The sequence below is a fragment of the Microtus pennsylvanicus genome, chromosome 11, assembly GCF_037038515.1.
Source record: "Microtus pennsylvanicus isolate mMicPen1 chromosome 11, mMicPen1.hap1, whole genome shotgun sequence".
NCBI lineage: Eukaryota > Metazoa > Chordata > Mammalia > Rodentia > Cricetidae > Microtus > Microtus pennsylvanicus.
Genome location: NC_134589.1, coordinates 27,743,781 through 27,766,456, shown reverse-complemented (window position 1 = coordinate 27,766,456; position 22,676 = coordinate 27,743,781). Strand labels below are relative to the sequence as shown.

General features: G+C 50.3%; 1 protein-coding gene across 2 annotated transcripts in view; it reads right to left on the bottom strand.

Moving 5' to 3' along the window:
* Positions 1 to 22,676, bottom strand: part of Abcc3 (ATP binding cassette subfamily C member 3) — a 51,505-nt gene that overhangs the window by 17,580 nt on the left and 11,249 nt on the right. The window contains exons 2-19 of one of the 2 annotated variants that reach the window (XM_075991075.1): positions 15,502 to 15,678; positions 15,037 to 15,162; positions 14,695 to 14,832; positions 13,902 to 14,027; positions 13,564 to 13,625; positions 12,786 to 12,911; positions 11,434 to 11,622; positions 8,168 to 8,345; positions 7,911 to 8,072; positions 7,083 to 7,175; positions 5,117 to 5,320; positions 4,858 to 5,004; positions 4,444 to 4,531; positions 4,108 to 4,174; positions 3,760 to 3,886; positions 3,500 to 3,676; positions 1,212 to 1,379; positions 746 to 923 (exon numbers count right to left, since the gene is read on the bottom strand). In XM_075991075.1, the coding sequence (XP_075847190.1) occupies positions 746 to 923; positions 1,212 to 1,379; positions 3,500 to 3,676; positions 3,760 to 3,886; positions 4,108 to 4,174; positions 4,444 to 4,531; positions 4,858 to 5,004; positions 5,117 to 5,320; positions 7,083 to 7,175; positions 7,911 to 8,072; positions 8,168 to 8,345; positions 11,434 to 11,622; positions 12,786 to 12,911; positions 13,564 to 13,625; positions 13,902 to 14,027; positions 14,695 to 14,832; positions 15,037 to 15,162; positions 15,502 to 15,678 (2,533 nt within the window). The remainder of the gene's footprint in view (positions 1 to 745; positions 924 to 1,211; positions 1,380 to 3,499; positions 3,677 to 3,759; positions 3,887 to 4,107; positions 4,175 to 4,443; positions 4,532 to 4,857; positions 5,005 to 5,116; positions 5,321 to 7,082; positions 7,176 to 7,910; positions 8,073 to 8,167; positions 8,346 to 11,433; positions 11,623 to 12,785; positions 12,912 to 13,563; positions 13,626 to 13,901; positions 14,028 to 14,694; positions 14,833 to 15,036; positions 15,163 to 15,501; positions 15,679 to 22,676) is intronic. The other variant, XM_075991074.1, reaches the window with a different exon arrangement.

The following is a 22,676-nucleotide window of genomic DNA, read 5'->3' as shown; positions in this document are numbered from 1 at the left end:
TAGATACTTACAAAGCAATTCAACCATAAAACAGCTATACGACATACTCCAGGTCTGAGCTCATGTGTCCCTTTTTTTTTCTTTTCCTGGTTATTTGAGACAGGGTTTCTCTGCAGCTTTGGAGCCTGTCCTGGAACTAGCTCCTATAAACCAGGCTGGCCTCAAACTCACAGAGATCCGCCTGCCTCTGCTTCCCGAGTGCTGGGATTAAAGGTGTGTGCCACCACCGCCCAGCTCATTCTCTCTCTGTCTCTGTCTGTCTGTCTGTCTCTCTGTCTCTGTCTCTCTGTGTGTCTCTCTCTGTCTCTCTCTCTCTATATATATATGTATATATATCTATTATACAATATTCTGTCTGTGTCTATGCCTGCAGGCCAGAAGAGGGCACCAGACCTCATACAGACGGTTGTGAGCCACCATGTGGTTGCTGGGAATTGAACTCAGGACCTTTAGTAGAGCAGGCGAAGCTCTTAACCTCTGAGCCATCTCTCCAGACCCATAGCTCCTTCTTTTTTAACAAACAGAAAAACAGACTCTGAGACCCATGGTGCTGATACAGGGTCCCACAGTTAGAGGAGAGAAGGTAGAATCTGCATGGGTCCAGTTCATTTATCACCCACGTGGCTCCCGTTTCCCAGAACTAGGACCCCAGCACCAGAGATACTTAGAAACCCTAGACAAGGCGGATGCTGAGGAAGGGTGGGCGTTGGGAAGGCCAGGGTTGGTGGGTACTAATTTTTGCCACCTTCACTGTCCTTGTGGTCTTCATCTGGTGCATAGTTTCGGAGGAAGTTGGCAAAGGAGCCATTATGCTGCAGGAGCTCCGAGTAGTGGCCCATCTCAGACACCTGTCCGTCAGCAAGCACAATGATGAAGTCTGTCTGAGGCAGGAAGCTGATGCCATGGGTGACCAGCACCCGAGTCTGTGGAGAAGGCAACAGGCTCTGAGCTGCAGCATCCTTAGGCATACCCCCAATCACGGTACAGAGCCATGGGGCAAACCCGAGGAGTCATAGGCCAGGCATACCTACAGCTTACCCCACACCAGCCAGAGCCTGCTCAGCATCTCTGGGGTGTGCCTCCCTATGGGTTTCCCCAGATCATATCCTGCTTCTCAGGTTCCTACATCTCCAGGTCTCTCCCCACACCTCCCATCTGTTCTTCTCCAGGACCAAATTTCATTTTTTGTTCCCACTCTCTTGTGGCCTCACCTTGTCTGCCAGCACACCTTCTGGTCCAATCACTTGGTCGAAAATATGTTTAGCCACGTGAGAGTCCACAGCAGACAGAGGGTCATCCAGCAAAAATATGTTGGCATCACTATAAACAGCTCGGGCCAAACTCACCCGTTGCCGCTGGCCTCCAGATAGGTTAATGCCCTAGAGGGAGGAGAAGGTGGGTGATGTATGGTTTGTAGCCGGGCTAGCACTGGACCCCGACAATGATGGTAGATGGAAGGGGTCAGATAGGCCCACGGGGGACAAGAGCCAACTCCATGTCACTCAGCAAGGCAGACCTCTGAATCTCTATTTCATAGGATACTTGACTGTCTCCACTTTAAAGTCGTAGGAGTTGTGGGTGTTGGCTCTTAGACTCCTCTGGGGCAGATAAACCTATTCAGCACCTTGTCTAGTTGGCTGCCCTGCCCAATGCCAGTGTTCATGACAGTTGACAGGGAAAACAACAGGAGGTATATCCATAGACTGGAATTTTATTCAGCCCGTAAAAGGAAGAAAATGCTGACATGAACTTTGAGGCTATTATGCCACATAAAACCCTCTGGACACATAAAAAGCAAATATTATGCAAACCAACTCACACCGGTGTCTAGATAGCCAGAGCCTGAAAAACAAAGCAGTGGTTGCCAGAGATTTGGGGAGAAATAATTGAAAGCCGTTCAATAAAGACAGACAACAAGGTTGGAGTGACATTTGGAATGTCCAGCTACTAGTAGTTATTGCAAAACATTGCAAATGTACTTAATGTAACTGAACGGGGCACGGAAAAGATAGTGAAGAGAGTGCATGTAATACTAGGTGGCCATTACACATTTAGGAAATACTTTAAAAACAAAAGCAAGGTAGCTGTACAGAGAAAGGAGCTCACCACCAAGTCAAAGGATCTGAGTTTGGTTTCCAGTACCCAAAGGGGAAAGAATAAAAACATGGCTTCCACACACACTGTAGCAATTGTGGGCTCTCCCATTCACCTCTCACACACATTCATGTATAAAATGCAAACCCAACAAAGAAAAACAAAACTTCCACCGGGAGTCCCATGTTTTATAATTCAAAGACCTTAATCAAACAGGGCTTTGTGGTGTACGTCTTTTCTCCCAGGACTGGGCAGAGGAAAGAAGATCTCTGAGCGTTCAAGGTCAGCCTGGTCTACGTAATGAGTTCCAAGACAATCAGGGTAATGAGTTCCAAGACAATCAGGGCCACCGGGTCAAAGTGCACCTCCACGGCCACCCACTGCTCCTAGGCTCACTCTCCAAGGCCCTTCTATCACTCTGGGTAAAACCCCCAGTGTTCAAATGGCCCGCAGGGTTCTCAGCATCCCAGCTGTCTGGACTGATGACTCCCTCACTTCCCTTTCTTCCCCTGGGTCACTCTGCTCCAACCACATTGTTCTCCGCCTTGGGCTAATGGTCAGTCACATACCTGCCGGAGGCTTTGAATTGTCTGTTCTATCTCAGATGGCTCCAGTCTAGGTCCCTAGATGGCCAGGACTCCATAGCCCTCTCCAGGACTGTTCCTTCTGTTCAGGTCTCTATTTCTCAGTGCTAAATCTCCCAAACAAAACAGCCCAGCACAAATTCTTATATTCCTGGGCTGCTTATCTCCCCCACTTTAGGATTATCTAATATATATTTTGTTTATCTTGCTTTTTGTTTTTCTTTTCTCTGCTGGAATGTAAGGTGTACAACACCAGACATTTTTCTCCCGCTGCATTTACTACCATGTCATAGTCCCTGGCAGATGCTTAATAAAAACCTGGTGGCTGCATCAGTGAATGATGAGCTCCTCTTTTTCAGTCATCAAGAGTCAGCTCAAGGGGTTGGAGAGATGGCTCATCTGTTAAGAGCACTAGCTGCTCTTCCAGAGGACCCGGGATCAATTCCCAGCACCCACACGGAAGCTCACAACTGTCCAGTTCCAGGGGATCTGACACCTTCACACCAATGCACATAAAATGAATTCAAATAAATTACTAAAAGAAAAAGTGTCAGCTCAAGAGTGATGCTTCTCCTTATAGAGACCTTTCTATCCCCGCCTACTGTTCTTTTTCCACCCTGCATAGGCCTTTGTCGTGACCCTGGGGCATTCTCTGGTCCCTGTCTGTTCATGAGTCACTCTCCCTGCAATAGAGCTGTTTCCTGGCACAGAGCTGGACATGATGGGACACGAACTTGCAAGTGAGTATGGGAATCTGGGGTTGGGCTCAAGCTAGCAACTGCGTGAGCTGGCTCGTCGGGGCTGAGGAGGTGGCTCTGTACCTTCTCTCCAATCTCTGTCTGGTCCCCACCAGGAAGCACATCCAGGTCAGCCAGCAGGGCACAGGTCTCCAGAGCCTGCTGGTAGCGCTTGGGTCTCATGGGTTGACCAAATAGCACGTTTTCCTGAAGCGTGCAGTTCTGGATCCAGGCCTGCTGGGGTACATAAGCCACCGACCCCTGGCCAGCGGAGAGGCTGCCTTAGGGTTTGTCTGAGGCCGCCCAGACTTTACGCCTTCCCGGAAGCCCTCCGCCCATCTCACCTTCACAGACACTGTGCCTTCCAACTTCTCCATCTCTCCAAGTAAGGCAGACACCAGCGAAGACTTCCCACAGCCCACAGGGCCCACCACAGCCACCAGCGACCCCTTTGGGATTTGAATATTTAGGCTGAAAGCAAGGAGGAGTGGTCAGTGGGGAGATTTGGGTTTGGTCCAAGCCTTCCACCTGCAGACCCAAGACCTCCTCCCTCACTGACACCACCCTGTCAAAAGCAGGTTCTTCTGGCATTCCCTGTCAAAGACAGAGACAAGAAGAGAAGGGACCACATTTGATCTGATCTTCTGTCCACACGGCATGGATAGCAAGTGAGGGAGAGAAGCTGGTGGTACCTGTGTAGGGCAGGCGGCAGGTCTTGGGCCCATGTGAAGGTGCCATTGTGCACGGTGATGGCATAGCCTGGGAGGACCAAGATGCACAGGGTTAGGGGTCTTGGAAGACTGCAGGGAGGCCTGGGAGGAGGCTGGGCAAAGGAGGGGATCCCCAGCCTGGACAGAGGGAGGGGCATGAGGAGCCTGGGGGAGGGGTAAAGGAGGGAGATGGACTAGGGGAGGGGCTAAGGAGGGAGATGGATTGGGGAGGGACTGTAGAATTCAGAGAAGAGGGGTCACAGGAGGAGTCTTAGAAAGTTTGGAGCAGGATTGCTCTGGATTAAGGGTACTGGGGACCTGGGGAGATGGTCTTTCTTTCCACACACTGGGGGTCAAGTTCATCTTGGTTCAGGAAATCCTGGATTCGTTTCAGAGACACGCTGGCCTGCGGGAGGGTGTGGGTTAGCCTGACCATTGCTCTATGGGTGCCCAACTTCTAGGGATAAGCATAAGGACCTACTCACTAATGCTGGAGCCCCTCCTATAACCAAGTCTTACAAGGCTCCCACTGCCTAAAGATAAGGTCCAGAGCGCTACAAGGAGGCTGTGTAAGGAGCTCAGGCCCCGCGACTCCAAACCATCCACAACCTCCACGGCTTTCCCTGACCCCAGGAACTCTCACCATTTGATTTCCCGTTGATACTAAGTGACCCCTGCCTGGCTTTCCCCCATATCCTAAGTCCAGCAGACACCCTACTTGCCCTGGCTTACCTGGGTCAGGCCACTGATTAACTGAGGCAGCATGTTGAGGGGGATCTTTAAGATGTTGAACAAGGACAAGGACACAAAGGCCTTCTCTGCGTCCAGCACATTGTTCTCATCCACACACACGTACACTCCAAGGGTGATCAGGGTCACCTGGACAAGATGGGAACCAGTGTCACGGTGGAGTCTGTTAGGCACCAGGGAACCTCAAGACTTGGGCTGGCCTAGTAACAGCCAGGTACCCCATAGCAGTGGAGAGCCTCACCAGGAAGGGGGTGCAGACCCAGATGAAGGTGGAGACAGCCTGCAGGTAGGCACCCTTGCGCAGCAGATGAAGCTCGCTCTGCCGGATGCCTTCTATCTGCTCCAAGAAACTGGGCTCCCACGCATACAGCTTCAGCACTTTGATGCCATTCAGTATCTCGTTCATCAGTTTGATGCGAGAGTCCTTGAACTTCATTTGCTGTACCTGTGCCGAAAGGATCAGTGGTATACCCTCCCCACTGCCCCCGGACCTCCTGCCCACCAGGATCACACCTCCCAAACCATCTCATCGACTATAGCCATTGCAGTTTTCTTGAGGGGCTTCCCCAGCCCACCTCAAAGGCCCAGACCCCTGTCCCCCACAGCCTGTGTCGTCGGACTCAGAAGTACAGCTCCGGGGCTGGAAAGATGGCTCAGCTCCATCTTCAGTGTCAACACCATCAACCTCACCAGGTAACATCCTTTGCCCTTGCCTTCCCTTCCCACCCCTAGCCCTTTACACAATGTCCCCAGTCAGACTATGTGCTTCCCAGGGGGCAGGAATTGTTTGTTTTTCTGTTCACTCTGATCCTAATCAAAGGCCTGGCATACCACAGTGGTTTGTCCACTTGGAGCTTGTGTGCTGAGAGCCTGTGTGTCAAGCCGTGTGCCAAATGGAGGAGATCATAATGAACAATTCGGATGTGGCCCAGGCCATCATGCAACCGACAGTCTGATGTATGAAGCTGGCAATAAATTGCAAATGCCAGGCCGGGCATGGTGGCACATGCCTTTTAATCCCAGCACTTGGGAAGCAGAGGCAGGTGGATTTTTATGAGTTCAAGGCCAGCCTGATCTACATAGTGAGTTCCAGGACTACATAGAGAGGCTCTGTCTCAAAACAAACAAACAGTAAAGTAATTACCAAAATAGATGCTTAATTCTAAATCACTGTGTGCTCCAAAGGGAAAGAACAGGCTGCAGCAAGGGGAGAGAAAGGTAGGGGCAGGGGAAAGACCTTGGTGTAATCAAGGTGCTTGTCTGAAGGAAGTGATGTCTCTGCTGAGAGGTAAAGGAAGGGAAGGTGTTAAAGAGGCAAGGAGAGCGAGGAATATTCCAGAAAGAAGGAAGAGTGCATGTAGAGGTATACACCGAGTTTGGTTCTTATAGAAAGGAAAAGCCAGCATGTCTGGAATGTGGCCATCCCACGAGAAATAGAAACGGAGTCATGCAAGGTCCAAGGGAGCTTGGAGTGTGGTTGGAGTGGCTGAGAGTGGCTTATATACTGAATGCTTCGTCACCAGGGTGTGGCACCATTGGAAAGGATTAGAAGGATTAGGAGGTGTGGTGTTGTTTGAAAAAGTATGTCAGCTGGGGTGGGTTTTGAGGTTTCAGAAGCCCGTGCTGAAGCCATCTCTTCCTTTGGATGAGAATAAAGCTCTCAACTACTTCTCCAGCACCGTGTCTGCCATGCCTGCTGCTATGACGCTCCCCATCATGCTGATAACAGACTGAACCTCTGACACTATAAGGAAGTCCTCAATTAAACGCTTTCTTTGATAAGAGTTGACTTGGTCATGGTGTCTCATCACAGCAATAGAACACTGACTAAGACAGTGGTCTGAGGTAGTTTGCCATTTATTCTGTGTGTAGAGGGAGCTTCTGAAAACTTCAGCAATCATTTACAGACGGATAAGTCATTGTTTGGTTACCAACACGTTAGCACCATGAAGTAAGAACATGCTTGAGTCCTTGCTCTACCTGTCTCTGGACTGCCATAGTTACTCTGGGCCTTGGTCTTTCTGCTGTGAAGTAAGACTGTCACTACAGTGATAGGGATGGAGGAGTTAAGGTTTGTACAGGGGCTGTGGCCATTCACATGCAGTACAGGGAGTGGAGAGGTCCTGAGAACAGAAGATGAACACTGGCCCTAGTGCCATCCCCCGACTGGTGTTCCCATGTAATGCAGGTGCCTTAGGAGCACCCACCTGGTAGCTCCTCATCTTCATGGACACAGCTCCGTTGAGTGGGATCAGCAAGACAATGACAGCCACTCCAGCCAGAACTGATGGACCCAGGATCTGAGGAGGCACACACGTGGAGGGTCAGGTCAGACAGATGAACTTACAGATAACCAAGGTCTGTAGACAGAGCTCAGCAGACCCTGGCTAACGTGAGACATGACAGGCAAAAGGCAAAAAGACATCAGTCATGAAGGAGACAGACAGCCACAAGCACATCAGCAGAAGCAGCCAGCTATCAGAGGATGAGCACAGTTGATCCGTGGTGCACAGAGAGGGTTGCCCAACCTGGCCGCTCTGGCACAGGTCTGGGATTCTACTTCTTAGATGGTTTGAAGCCTGCCTGGGTTACAAGGTGATTTCAAGATCAGCCTTAAGCAACTTAGAGAGACCCATCTTGAAATAATAAAATTCAAAGGGCAGAGGTGTTAGTAGCAGAGTGTGTGCTGATAGACACAAGGCTCTGGGTTCAATCCCAGGACTGCAAAGTTGACGAAAAAGGAGGAAAGGAGAAGGCAGGGTGGAGAAGGAGACGGTGACAGAGGAGGCTTTGTGGATGCACAGGGAAGACAATACAAACAGACCAACAGTGATAACGACAGCCACGTCCACCCTGCCTCCGGGTACCCCCTTGTCCCTGGCTTTTGAGGGATGAAACACCACCTAGGATAGGAAGAATGAGTGACCAAGTTCTCTGGTACCTAGGGGTGGTTTCTTGGGCATGACACAGCTCATCTATCAGCACAGATAGATGTTGTCAGAGGAAGGAGACAGAGGACAAGGCTCAAGAGTTACCTGCCAGAGGAAGTATATAGCCAAGATGACCTGCAAAGGAGCTGACCACAGCAGGTTGATGAAGGGAGAAACATCCATGAAGCGCTGAGCATCCACTGACATGAGGTTGACCATTTCTCCCACAGTGGACTCACGTTTGACTGAGTTGGTGATGACCAGAGCCTACAGATGAAGAGCAAAAGGTGGACCGAGCCTATGAGCCTCTCCCAAGCAGCCCAGAATTGACCTCTCCCAGCGTGCGTCCCGCTCTGGCTGACCTTCCTGTAGATGACACCTATGATCGCCGTCCGTAGCCTCAAGGCCATCACAAAGATGCTGTGGTAATATTGGTGTAAGATCAGCGTCTGCATCATGGAGCTCACGAACATCAGCCCGGCCAGCAGGAAGCCCCACCAAGAAGGGGCCGTGGGGTCAGAAATAAACCTGATGAGGATGCTGTCAGGAGGAGAGCAGGTATGAGACCAGTGTGCTCTTCAGCCTGTCCCCAACAAAACAGCTCTTATCGTCAGCCTTGCCTGCTGGCCGTCTCCTCCTTGAATGCCACGGTAGGCAGAAGAGGCACATTTTCACTGGCTACCGCAGCAGCTCTCAACCTATGGGTCGTGACCCCTTTGCCAAACTTCTAACTCCAAAAAATATTTACATTACAAGTCCTAACAGTAGCAAAACTACAGTTACTAAGTAGCAATGAAAGTAATTCTATGGTTGTGGGTCACCACAACATGAGGAACTATATTAAAGGGTCACAGCACAAGGAAGGTTGAGAACCACTGGGTTAGACCTTCCTACTCATCCTTCTTGGATGCTGGGGGTTTTAGACCCCATAACAGGGCCACAAGAATTTTCATTCCACAGATCTTCCCCACACTTGGCCCCCACTGTTATATGCTGTCCTTTGTTGGGGTGCTTGTCCACCTGTCCTGTGACTCTCTCCATCTTTCTTCTCTTACCTCCTGGCCTATCCCACTCCTTGCCATTCTCAGCAGCCCCTTATCTTCCCACTGAACTGCCCATTGAGAATTCCCTGACACCCCAACACTTCCAAGTGTCCCCAAGCTCGTCCTCTGTTTTCATCTTATAAGAGGAGTTGTTTTGGCTTTCCAAGCCCTACTCTGTCTCCCTGAGCCCAGGATCCAATCTTCCTACTGGATCTTTCCCCAGCAGGAAGACTGGATCCCATGGTTGTGTGATATTCAATATTGTCACCTCTTCTGGTAGCACTGTGCCTTCACTAAGCAACATGATCAAGTGTTCATCGTGCATTGGACAAACTTTCTCTCTACCTCTTGCAACTTCCTCCAGCACCATCAGAGTCAAGCCTGTTGTTCTCCTGGGGGCTGAATTGTGTCTTGACCCTCTGGTTCCTATGAATGTGACCTGATGTGGCTGTAGAGTCTTTGTAGCTATAATCAGTCGAGATGAAGTCATACTGGAGTAGAGTGGGTCCTAATTCAGGGACTTTAGTTTTTCGTTTTCAGAAGAATAGGAGATTTGCACACACTCAAGTGCATGTGCGTGCACAAACCCAGAGACAGAGACAGAGAGGCATGTGATAAATGCAGGGATCTGAGTGATGAATTTTCATGTCAGGAAAACCAAGGACTGCTGACAAACCAAGACAGGCCCAGGAGAAACACCCACTTTTTTGAAAAAACAAACAAACAAACAAACAGAACAAAACAAACCAGCCTGAAATGGGGCGTGGAGACAATGTCTGAATCAAAAGCCTGAAGCAGGAGACCTTCTGTCAAGGCTAGTTTGAGCCCTGTAGCAAGACTTAATCTTAAAAAAAAAAAAAAAGACTGATCTATCTGTAGTGGTGCACATTTTTAATCCCAGCACTCAGGAGGCAGAGGCAGGCAGATCTCTGTGAATTCAAGGCCAGCCTAGTCTACAGGGCAAGTTCCAGGACAGCCAGGGCTACGTAGAGAAACCCTGTTTTGAAAAACCAAAACAATAGCAACAGCAACAACAAGAAAAAACTCACCAATCCTGTCACCATGCCCTGATTTTGGACAGTGGGGCAGAACTGAAGGAATAATTTCTATTGTTTCAAGTTGCCCACACAATGGTAACTTGTCAGAACAGCGCTGTAAACTACACATGTGTCTTTGCAGCACATTTTGAGTCTTTGAGTTCATTGCAGACACTCTCCGCTGCAATGAAATGACTCTTCCCCTCTGCCCCAGGCTCCAGTCATGGCAAAGCTGCTAACTAACTTCATGCCTTCTTGGGACCAAGTTTGCGAGTGATTTTCGTGTACTGGAAGAATCTCTTTCTCTGAGACGTACTCTCTGTTCATCTTGTGTCCCCAGCTCTGGCCCTCTAATCCGGCCAGTACTCTCTTCTTGTCTTTTAGGTCTGCCAAGGCCCTACTGACAGACGAGGAGACAGCACTGGCTGCATTAGAAGCTCCGGCCTCAACCTCTTAGATTTTCTAGGAGAGCTGAATCCCAGATATGGGCCCCTGGACCCCCACTAAGAGGCATCTCTTGGAGGGTCCAGCTGGCCATCACTTAGCTCTGTACCTAAGCCTCTTTCTTCTCCGAAATCACTAATCAGGGAAAGAGCCATGAGCCCCCAGGGGCATAGGACAGAACCTGCTGATTTGACAGAATGTCTTCTGGATCCTTGCTCCACACCTCGCTTTTGCTGCCCTCTGACCTGCTTGGCCTAACTGCATCTTGCTACTCTGCCCTACCCCTCCCACACTCAGGCTGGGTCAGCCTTTGGAAAGGTAAACACGATATCCCTCCCCCAACTTCCTCTCTCTCTCCCCATCCCTGCCCCACCCTCCTGTAGCTTTCTCCAGTCAATACTGCCCCAACCCTTTGTGACTCACCTGGCTGCACCTTCCCCTCCTCCTTCTCTTACTTCTTTTGATAACCTTTTGAGCCAGCATTTGTTCTCTAAGCTGGCAGGCTGACTTCCTGGACTCCCCAGGCTTTTCTCAGGCCCTGTGACCTACTGTAATCTTCCTGAATTACCTTCGGCTTCTTCCACAAGACCCTAAGACTACCTTCATTAATTTGCAAATCTAAGAATGTTAGTTGAATTAATGGATGTGCGGCGCAAAGAGGGGAATCGATGCTGGGCTCAGTTCCGTATCTCACCCTGTCATCGGAGAGAGCTCCCTCCAGTCCAAACCTCTCCTGTGACAGATGGCAGAGGCTGGCAGAAGTGGAAAGAGCTCTATGGTTGGACTTGAGAGCCCCGGACTCACATCTGCCTTGCCATACCAGCTGTGTGCTTCACCTGCGTGTCTGCCTTTGTATTTGTAGAAAGGGAAATGCAGGTACTTCCCCCAGAGGACTCCTGAACAAGGTTCAAGGGGGACACTTCCTCCTGACGGGCACATGATATGTGTAGATTATGTGGAGTGGGAAATCGAGGTACAGAGTCAATACCATGGACCAAGGGTCACCCAGAAAGCAGAGAAACCTCTTTGGTTCCTGCTCTAGGGCAGCCAGCCACCCCTCCTCCGCCCAGGAGAGGGCCGCAGCAAGAGGGAGCGTAGTGAGACCTGAGCAGCTGCGGGTTGATGAAGGAGAGCAGGTCCTGGATCAGCTTGAAGCCGACACCCATGAGCAGGCTGGAGGTGAAGGTTCTCACCAGAGCCCACAGAAAGGAGGGCTTCTGGGACTTGGGTCGGGCCTTCAGTAGGACTTCATCCTCTCCAGGGATCTTCTGCTCAACCGCTGCAGCCTGGGGCCTGTTTGGGGAATAAACAACAGTGGGTGGAAATGGTTCCAGGACGCTAGGAGCCTGACAGTCTAGGCTAGGCAGGGAGAAGGAAAAAAGATGAGGAGGAAGATGAAGAAGAGGAGGCAGCAGTAGCCGTTTCTTGGCTTTCAGAACTGGAAGGGGACTAGACAACACAATTTCCCAGACGACTGTCTCCAGGTGCCAGGGGTGCTTGCTGAAAGCACTGGGTACCCAGCTCAGAGAAGTCACTGGCTTTCTTCCTGCCTCCCAGAGCTGGCTTTCGCAAGGACACTAAGACAGGAGAGATCAGACCAGGTACATCAGAAGGCTTAGGCTTGAGCAGCTGAACAGGGAGGGGATAGAGATGGTGTTGGGGAACAGAGAGGGAGTACAGCAGGCAACTGGGGGTTCCAGAGGCTTCTTCAGATGCTCCATGGCAGGGAAGCCACAATACTGCTAGCCAAGTCCTTTCCTTGTTCCACCAACAGCTAAAGACCACCGGTTACTCTGGGCTGACCAAACATTGACTTCAATACACTGGGTTGTGGGCAAGAGGGAAAAGGTCTTGGCTGTGGGTCCTGGCTGGGAGGCTGCCAAGTCAAAGGCCCTCAGCCTCAGGCTGGCTCATCCAGACTGTCTCCAGACAAGAGAGGCTGTACTGAGAGGGCTGGCCCCACCCTCACTAGGAAAACCCTTACAATTTCTGATTAAAATCAGACACAGTAGAACAGAGATCTGATTAGGGCCTCTGGACCAGTTGGGTGTGGATTATTGCTCTGTCAGCATCAGTGGGGAGACCTTGGCTGTATCTTTAAATCTCTAAGCTTCAGTGCCCTCTCGGAATCAAGGGAACCATAGCACGAACACTGTTTGGCTGCTGAGAAAGTGAATGAGGTACTCTATATGCTAAGAGCTGTGCCTAGGATACACTGAATGGTACCCAAGCGTCAGCATCCTCTTGTCCTCAGCCAAACCTGGGAGGACGGATCCCACCCAGGCCTTGCTCCCAGCTGCAGCATCCTAAGGCTGCAGAGACATCCCCTCTGCTTGCTGTTCTCCCCACTCCTGCTATGCGTCCCAGATGTTTGAGCAACACCAAAGGGACTGGGGAGCAGAGGGTCAGGGCACTGAGAAGTTAAGCTGGAGAGCTACAGCACAGGGAGGCCTCACCTTGCTGCTTGCTGCTTTTGCCATGCTTCCAACAGCCGCTGGACCAACTTGTGAGAGCAGTCCTCCTCATTCAGAGTCCAGAGGTCGCGCTCCTCCAGAGGACGGCGGTAGCCAAGGATGGCCAACCTGGAGGAGGGAGGAGGAATCCCCACACAGGGTCAGAATTTAGAAGACTAGTGCCTAAGGTCGAGGGATCTCCCTCTAAATTGCAGCACCCATAGTCACTGCCATAGTGAACATGTTACAGGTAGCAGGCTGCCTCTCCCCTCCTGACTTGCGCCTCTCTCTGCCTCTGTCCTATATGTCCCCATATGCTCTATCTGTCTAAGGCCCTGGTGATGAAACCCACACTGGCCAGGCCTGAGTGTATGTGTACAAGGCGGGAGGGGTTCAGGCCAGCCTCAGGTGCGTGCGGTTAATGAATTGTCACCCAGGTCACAGACACAATTATCCTGCTCCAGCCGCTCTGAGGGGCAGCCAAAGAGATGACAAGCTGGAAGCTTATCCCAAATGGAAGCGCTCAGAGCTAATTATGGTTTCCTTCCAGCCCGCTGCGCCTGTCCCTGTGGCCTGCCAGACGCAGGGATGGCCTGTAGGGATGAGAGCTAGACCCCTTCAGGCTCAGTGGCCACACTCAACCCCCAGCCCAAATAGCCAGTTTTGCCCACCCTGGTCTGCGCATCCAGTTATTGGGGTGGCAGAGAGGGGAATCAGTTGGCTGATTCCTGGAGTTCACTTCTCCCTCCTGGGTTCTAAGCTAAAGCAAGAGCCCACTCACTTTGTGAACCACCAGAAAGAGAGACGGGAGAGAAAGCCAGCACTGGCCTCTGGGCAAGGATTCTAGAAGGAGAGAGGAGGGTACAAAAGGATCAGGAGTGTTGCCCAGCATCTCAACACCCAGGAGAGGCAGGGAGGCCATCCATGCTCTCAGCCTGTTCACAAGCTGTGGAAGTGGCATTCCCCACTGTGGGTGAGATGGGGGGGATGGGGCTGCTGCTGTGGAAGTGGCATCCCCACTGTGGGTGAGATGTGGGGGGGGGGATGGGACTGCTGGTATCCTTTGGGCTGAGGTACAAACTGTGAAGCCCTCCCACCCCCCAAGGCAGGCAAACTCACAGGGTCAATGTTCTCTGTGGAGAACAATGGCGGCTTATCCTTGAAGCAGGACAGGATGAGGGCGCAGAGCACCAGGGCGAAGTAGATGTAGAAAGTGGTGAAGCGTAAGGGATCCAAGATCTTACCCTGGGGGAGAGGGAGAGGGACCACAAAAGCCTTTGGGAAGGCTGGCCTGCAGGGTAACATCCTGGGGTGTCAGGTTCCTCCGGAGCACCCCAGGATGCTGAGTGGCAGGGAAGTGTTGTGATGTCGGGTGTGGGGACATGGTGAGGACCTGCCTTGAGCCAGGCATTGTGCTGACATACAAATCAGCAGCTGACTCCTTGCCTGTACCCTCCTGAGAGAGGGAGACGGGGGCGGGGGGCACCTGACTGTCAGGGCTCCGTCCTACCCACCATCATAGAGCAAAGCCCCCCCCCCCCAGCATGTAAGAAAAAACATAACAAAGGAACGGGACTTCATGCACACCTACACACGTCCTCGTGACAGACATTGGCATCCCCATTAGATACTGACCTTGGGAATGGCAGTTTCAAAACTGTCCTCTCCTTCCCCTACCCCAGTATTCCCAGGAGCACACAGCTATGGTGGGATCTCTGACCTATTTCCCTGCACGGCTCAGATCTCCCACTTCCTGCCACCGAGCGGAGACGTAGTAGGTGGAGGAAGGGCATGAAAGGTGCTGAAGAGAGGAAATCCTGGGATTGTGGGGAAGCCTAGACTCTACAGTGACCTTGAGCCTTGCCAACGCGCTCCTGAGCAGGGCTAGACCTGGAAGGTCTGACCCTCTTACCTCTGCCACGGCTGAGAGGATCTTGGAACGGAAGGGGATGATGGCACAGATCACACACAGTAGCCAGAAGATAATGAGCACCCCTGAAGACTGCACCCCACGGAGCCGCTCATACTGGATCAACAGTGTGGCCAGCAACTGCACAGGAAGGGCAGGGAAGGCTTGGCCCAAGCACACACATCTGGGCCTGCTCTCACCCCCTCTGGTGTGGCCAGATGTTTGGCAGTCATTTTACCCTCTGACCACTGCCATGTGCCCACCCTCCTCCTCAGGGCCCACGGTCTCAGCATACACCACCCCCCACGGGAGACCTCCCCACAGTTTCCTGGGCCCCACACTAACCATGGTGATCCCCACCACCAAGGGTGTGACAAACAAGACAGGAGCAGGAGCTGAGCCGGAGAGTAGGCCATGGAAGGAATAGAAGAGGTCCACCCAGGAGACACACCACAGCAGAACGCCTAGGGCCTGCAGACAGGGCACAGGTTGGAGTCTCCATTCTAAAGGGCAGTGCCAGTCCCTGCCGGGGAGGGGTCCCTGCTCATGCAGCCATCATAAAGCTATCAGATCTGCCTACTCAGAGCGTCTAGGGTGGGTGGGCGGGAAGTTCTGTTGTTTGGACATTCTACAACTTTCAAAACAGGGAAGGGCTGCAGACCCTGTTAGTAAGCTTCTATGAGCCATAACTGGGGAAGGGGCAGTGGCAGGGGCAGGCTGGGAACACTGGTTTAGTTATCAGTGAGGGACAAGGGGTTTATCAGAATCCTTTAGGTCTCCCCACTCAGAAGGCAACTCGGGGCCCCTGACCGTCTTGATCCTGGACAAGCGGGTGAGGACGATGTAGCCATTCTTGTTGTGCCTCAGGTAGAACAGGTAGCAGGGCAGGGCAGCCCACAGATAGATGCAGGGGATCCAGGCCAGCAGGGAGTTCTGGAAACAGGGTGTGAGGTCCGGAGTATCAGTATATATAGACAGGTTGGAGTCCTGGGGAACAAACAGAGACAGAACGGCTTAGCGTAGCGATGACTTCCTGCAGGCACAGCTGTCCCTCAGGGAGGTGGCTGGACCTAGGAGGTGGGCATGGGGTGGAGGATAGGCGAGGGCAGGAGACTGAGCATGCCCGTGGATAGGTGAGCAGGAGTGACCTAGTGTGAACTCCCAGGAGCCCGAGGCTGCCTCGCTTCCTCATACTCTTCCTAACTGAGGGATAATTTAAGCGCAATATAAACTGCACCCATTTAAAGTGTACAAGCCAGTGAGTTTGACAGTTGTGTAACTCCTCAAAGCCATTGCCACCATAAAGACACGGTATTTCCATTATCCTGCAAGGTCACTGATGTCTCCTTGCCTTCCACCTTCCCAGGCTAACGGTGTCTTTCAATGTTCTTAATCTTTCCCCTATTTTTTTCAAGATGAATTAAAAAAAAAAAACCCAAAATAAAAAACAAACCTCCCTCTCCAGAACACTCCTAGGCAAGGAGAGAGCTTGCCGGGTCCTTAGGTGGCAAGGTTAGGTGGATGACTTTTTTGCATCAGCATGGAAACCTTGGATTCCTAGAATCCAAGTTTCTTTCTTTCTGTTTTAAAACCAACCCAGCATGGTGGTCCACACTGGTAACCCAGTGTTTTTGTGAGGGGACAGGTGGATCCCTAAAATTTACTGGCCAGACAGTCTAGCACAATTGATGACACTCCAGTTCACTGAGAGACTCTGTTTAAAAAAAAAAAAAAAAAACAAAGGTAGAGGACCAGCCAGATGGTTCAGCAAGGGCACCAGTCGCCAACCAAGACTTATAAACTGAGCCCATCCCCAGAAGCACAGGGGAAAGAGAGAACCAACTCCCTGTAAATTGTTCCCTGACCTTCACACTTGCATTGTGACACTTCCACACACCCTTCCAAATAAATAAATGTAATAAAATAATGAGTGGAGATAACCATCAACCTTGGATCTCTGAAAGCACACCCTCCTGTGTGAAGACAAGTGCTAACGAATACACACATCACAGAGGAAAAGATGGGGTGGCCATCCTCTGCCCTCTGTACCTTAATGAGTGACGTGAGACTCACAGAACAAAAGGGAGGGGCAGAGGCCTTTGCAGATTACAAAGGGAAAGGTAAGCAACTGTCTCTATTCAGAGGGAGAGCCCTGGGTGTAGCCTGGGAGGTCTGTGTTTTAGATCCTGCAAGCAGCTCAGCGTGGCCAGTCACTCTCTTGCCACAGCTCTCTCACACTTCTTAGACGGTGATGCGGTAACACATTCATTCACAAACGCTTTGTATTCAGATCACTCCCTCCAAGGTGGCTAATGGACTCATCTTTCCCTCTTCTCCCAAAGCATTAGATGTTCTTCACAAAAAGCCCCCAGAATACAAACAAATAATGAGACACCCGCCCACCATTCCATCCACCTAGAGACAAGTGTTGCCTGAGGATATACCGCCCACCTTCCAACTATCATTTAATTTGTATGCAAGTCACAGATGCACATAAATCCGCTTTTCCTGAAGCAGATTTGTTTTCTGTTACTGGAATTGGAAGTTTCTCTCACACGTGCGTGACTCTGAAGGCTTGGCTGCTTCACTATTTTCAAACGAGACAAGAAAGCCCTACAGATTGGGGTGGAGCTATCATAGGTCAAGGGGAGCTCAGTGGTCTTTGTTTTTCTTTTCTTGTTGTTGTTTGTTTGATTGCTTGTTTTCAAGACATATTTCTCTGGGAATTTGCTCTGTAGATCAGGCTGGCCTCGAACTCACAGAGATCTGCCTGCTTCTGCCTCCTGAGTGCTGGGATCATCAAGGTGTGTGCTACCACTGACCAGCTTTGTTTTTATTTTTTAAACCAGGTATAGTGGCCTGTGCTTATGACTCCAGGACTGGGAGGTGAAGAAAGGCCGATTTGGTGAATTTTAGGCCACTAAGAGATCCTATCTCAGAAAAAGGTGGATGTTACCGAAGAAACAGCACTGCAGGAACTGTCTGAGGAATGACATTTCAGGTTGTCCTCTGGCTTGCATGCACACACACACGCGTATGTAGGCCTGCACACATATGAACACATGCATGTGCACATACATGTAAAAGGAGAAAGGAGGAGGGGGAGAGGAAGTGGGTCTCTCTAGGGGTGACTAGCACGGGCCTGGCTTTGAAAGGAGATGGAGAAGCAAGTTGGGTGTCTCAGTTGTCCTTATATTCGCTCCTCCAGCCCTGCTCCTCCCCAGCCTCCTGCAGCCACTCAGTCCCTGAGCTTTGCCAGACTCTGCATGGGAAATGACTTCAGCCATTCTCTCGCTTGCTTATGCTCGCCTCTTGGCAATGGCTCTTTCCTGGTCTCCCCACGCCTGGCAAGCAGCATTCCTTACCGGCCTTTTCTTTCTCCCAATGAACTCTGTGCACACAGCCTCAGCCCCTGGGTTGTTGCATCGTTGTTCACAGATTTCACTCAGGAACTCCAAAGCTGAGCCAATAGCTCTGGTCTCCTAGGCCTATGTGGCCACGCCCCCTCGCCTCTCAGATGATATCCCCATCTGTCCTCAGTCACCTCATGTCCAACACCATTTGCCCCAAACTTGCTTGCTTCCTGAAAGGAACAGCTGTCTTACTGATTCCACGTGTCTCCATCAAAGCCACCACCATGCGTCTAGGTCCCCGATGCACCAGGGTATCGGACTCTTGCTGAACAGTTTGCTTGATAGGCTGGTGTGTGACTCTGGCTCTCGCCTCTTTTAAGCTGTGTGATCTCAGGCAAGGAGATTTGCCTCTCACCTCTCTGGGCCTTGGCTCCATCAGGGTTGAGGCCGGGATGATAATACGCCCTCCTCAAGCACTGTCACCGGGTCCCTCTCCTGCCTTCTGGCCATCACACCACCTCTTACTGTTTCCAGAGCGCCTGCCAAGGGGCTCTGCTCTCTTTCCTTCTGGTACCTCAAGGATGTGGGTGCTGGCTCTCCGCTTCCTACAGGGCCATGGAATCCCTTCGCTGGCTCCTTCTCTTGGTGTGAGAGTGTGGGCACTCAGTCCTTTCTCTTCTCTATTTGGGCTTGCCTTCTGCTGATCTCTTTTGCTCTCTAGTTCCAGGCTAGTTAGGTACCAGTGGCTTTTGGGCTTATCTCTCTAGCCTATTGCACCTCAGTTACCCATGCTGTGTCCGGTTCTTAACTAGGAACCTCTATTCCACATATCCTGTAGCCTGAACTACGTCCCGGTAACCTGATTTCTAGTTCTGTTTCTCCTAAAACAGTTCCTGGCCTAAAGGTAGCCAGCGGCTCTTTTGCACACTCTGGCTCATTCCTGCCTCAGGATCTTTGCACATACCATCTTCTCTTTCCAGAGTGTTCCTCCCTTACATGGTTAAGTCTTTCACTTTCCATGAGGCCCATCATGACCCCCTTGTATAATAATATCACCTATCACCTTCACCAGACTCCGAACATCCCAATCCCCTTCCACCTTTTCGGCTGCACCTATCCCCTAACACGGCATATAATTTATTCATTTATCGCATTATCTTTCATCCTTTCTCATTAACATACAGTATCATTGAAGTAAACCACTTTTATTTAATTTATTGTACCAAACACATAGTAGATGCCCCCAAAAAAGTAGTTTAAATAATTTAGGTGAGGAGTTTGGAGGGGTGGCTCAGGGGTTAAGAGCGCCTGTTCTTGTAGAAGACTGGGGTTTGGTTCCCGACACCCGCATGGTGGCTCACAACCTTCTGGAACTCTGCCACCAGTTCTTCTAACCTCCGAGGGTGAGCACACATGTGCGCGCGGTGCACACGCATAGATGCAGTCAAAACACTAATACATGCAAAAGCAAAATAAATCAATCTTTAACATGTTTAAGGTAAATTATATTCAATATTTATTGAAGGACCGAAGCCAGACATAGTAATGTATGCCTGTAATTCTAGCACTCAGAAGGCTAAGGCAGGAGGATTGCCAAGAGTTCAAGGTCAACTTGGGTTATCTGGTAAGTTCAAATCACCCTGAACTATATAGTAAGGTACTGCATCAAAAAGAACAAGCAATTTATATGTGCACATATATAATACATATTTATATAGGTATTTATATATTGAAATGAAAGAATTAACAAAGAAGATTATATGATACATTCCTTCTAAACCTTCAGTGGCTCCCTATTACCTAGAAGATAAAGTCTAAATACCTTATTATGGTGTTTAATACCCCCAGCTGACCTTGGATTATCTAAGGAACTTTGCAGGGGTCTGGGTTCTCCACCCACCTGTCTATGAACGGCTACTACACCCTGCTTCCATTAGCCTGTCTCCCCCCTAATCCTCTCTGGGTATCCCCCTACTCTCTGATGCCCTGGGTACTGCTGCAGGATTCCCTTCCAACCTCCTGCTCCCTTCACTCCTCTGCACCCCAGCCTGCTCTGCCTGGCCTCTCTTATTCCAACTCTGCACATCCCAGTGCCTCCAGGGAGCAGCAGCGAGCGAGTGAGCGAGTGATCAGTTGGGAAGGCTCAGGAGTTGCCTCTTCCTTCCTGAGCATCCATTCTTATCTAGGATCAGCACTTGTTGGGAATGTCACTTCTTGGAGCAGCTTTCCTGCCTTGGAGGATGCTTTGGAGAAAGTCCAGTGCTGCAGACATAGCAGCCTGGCAGCCTGTAGACTGGACATGAGCCTCTCTCAAGCCATGTGTATGTGGTGTTCATGTCGGGGGACTGGGGTTGTGGTACATACATGTTACATTCCAAAACCCTATAGAGGATGCAGCAGAATTCATTTGTTCTTTATAGCTCCCTTCTCCCATCTTTCTTTCCTTTCTTCCGTATTAGGAAATTAAACCCAGGGGCTTGCACATGCTAGGCAAGTGCCCTACCTCTGAGTATAGTTCAAGCTATAGGATTTTGTTTGTTTGTTTGTTTTCAAGACAGGATTTTGTGTGTGTGTGTGTGTGTGTGTGTGTGTGTGTGTGTGTGTGTGTGTGTATGTATGTGTTAACAGTTTTGGCTGTCCTGGAATTGACTCTAGACCAGGCTGGCCTTGAATTCACAGAGATCCACCTGCCTCTGCCTCCTGAGTACTGGGATTAAAGGTGTGCACCACCAATGCCCAGCGGTTATGTAGGGTTTTTTGAGAGAAGGTTTCACTATGAAGTTCAGGCTGACCTCAAACTCATGGTCCTCCTGGTCTAAGACTCCCATGAGCTGGGATCATACATGTGTCCACCATGTCTGACCCATTTTATGTTTTCATTCAGACTGTGTAAGTCAAATATGCACACACTCCTGCTGAGTTCCTGCCTTGTCAATCACGGAGCTGGATCTAATACTTGGCCTGATCAGGGAGCCTAGGAAGGGGAGAAGGCAGACATAGTCTGGCCCTGGCTTACTTTTCATTTCCCTTTTCTCCCTCCATCCTTCCCCAGACTTACTTACTTACTTACTTTCTTTCCTTTTTTTTTTTGAGGTAGGGTCTCTTGTAACCCAGGGTGGCCTTAAATTCCTGATCATTCTGTCTCCACCTCCCAAGTGCTGGAATTACTGGCATATCCTGCCATTTCTGCCAACTCCTATTTTAAAAGCATTTTTTAAAAAGTCAAGTGGGACGGAGCTATAGAAAAGCACACGTATCCCTGAAATAGAAACTCCCATGATTTTTCTTTTCACACAGGTGCATTCAGCTTTGTAAACAGCACCCACATCAAGAGTTATAACACTGGCGGCAGGAAGAGGCCCTGAGGTCCTCCCCACCACTGTTCAACGCAGAGAACCCATTCTAACCTCTCATGCAATGGATGCTTCTGCCCAGCTTGGATCTTCCCATAAATGAAGTTGTATGGTGCCTGTGGTTTGTTCAGAGGACACAGTGCTGTGGTATATTATTCTGGAGGGCCCACCTTCAATTCTCTGTGTTCCACAGTGCGAACATTCAATTGAGAACAGACCCAACCTGTCTCCAGGCAGCGCCTAACTGAGAAAAGCGGAGCTCTGGACCACACATTCTATACTAACCCTCTCGGCATCCCAGCTGTGACTTTTGTCTTTGTTTCTGGTCCTGGAGATTGAGCCAAACATGCTAAGTAGAGTGCCCTAACTCCAATCCAGGTGATGAGGTTTTTGTTTTTTGGTTTTTTGTTTTTTTTTTTTTTTTTGGTTTTTGGTTTTTCGAGACAGGGTTTCTCTGTAGCTTTGGAGCCTGTCTTGGAGCTAGCTCTTGTAGACCAGGCTGGCCTCGAACTCACAGAGATCCGCCTGCCTCTGCCTCCCGAGTGCTGGGATTAAAGGCGTGTGCCACCACTGCCCTGCGGTTATGAGGTATCTCATATCTTTTAAAAGGTATCTATTGGGGTTTGGGGAGATGGCTCGATTGATAAAGCACTTGCCTCACAGACCTGAGGATCAGAGTTCAAGTTCCAGAATCCACAAAAGGGGGGAGGGGCACAGAAGCCACATCTGTAATGGTGGTGGAGACAGAATCCTCCAAAATTTATGAGCCAGCTAGCCTGGTATATGCTGCTGCAAACAAGAGACCCTGTCTCATATGCTCTGTGGTACACTCATGCACACACATGCACACACATACACACAAATACACTCACATGCATACATGCTCACACAATAGTTGTGGAATATTACTTTTACTAGGCAAAGATTTGTGTATGTTGCATTCTTAACTATGTGAAGATGTTTACACTTGTTTACGCTGTATTTGTTTAATTATGTAAAGCTATGTTGCTGTTTTACCTTACTTGCCTAAGGCACCCTATTGGTCTAATAATAAACTAATGGCCAAAAGCAAGGCAGTAGAGGGATAGGCAGGGCTGGCATGCAGAGGGAATAAATAGGAAGAGGAGGAGGAGAAGGAGGAGGAGGAGGAGGAGGAGGAAGAGGAGGAGGAGGAGGAGGAGGAGGAGGAGGAGGAAGAATCTAGGCCCTGAGAGAGAAGACAAAGAGAGAGTGAGGGAGAAAGAAATGCCAGGATCCAGCCAGCCAGGTTGCCGCCAGC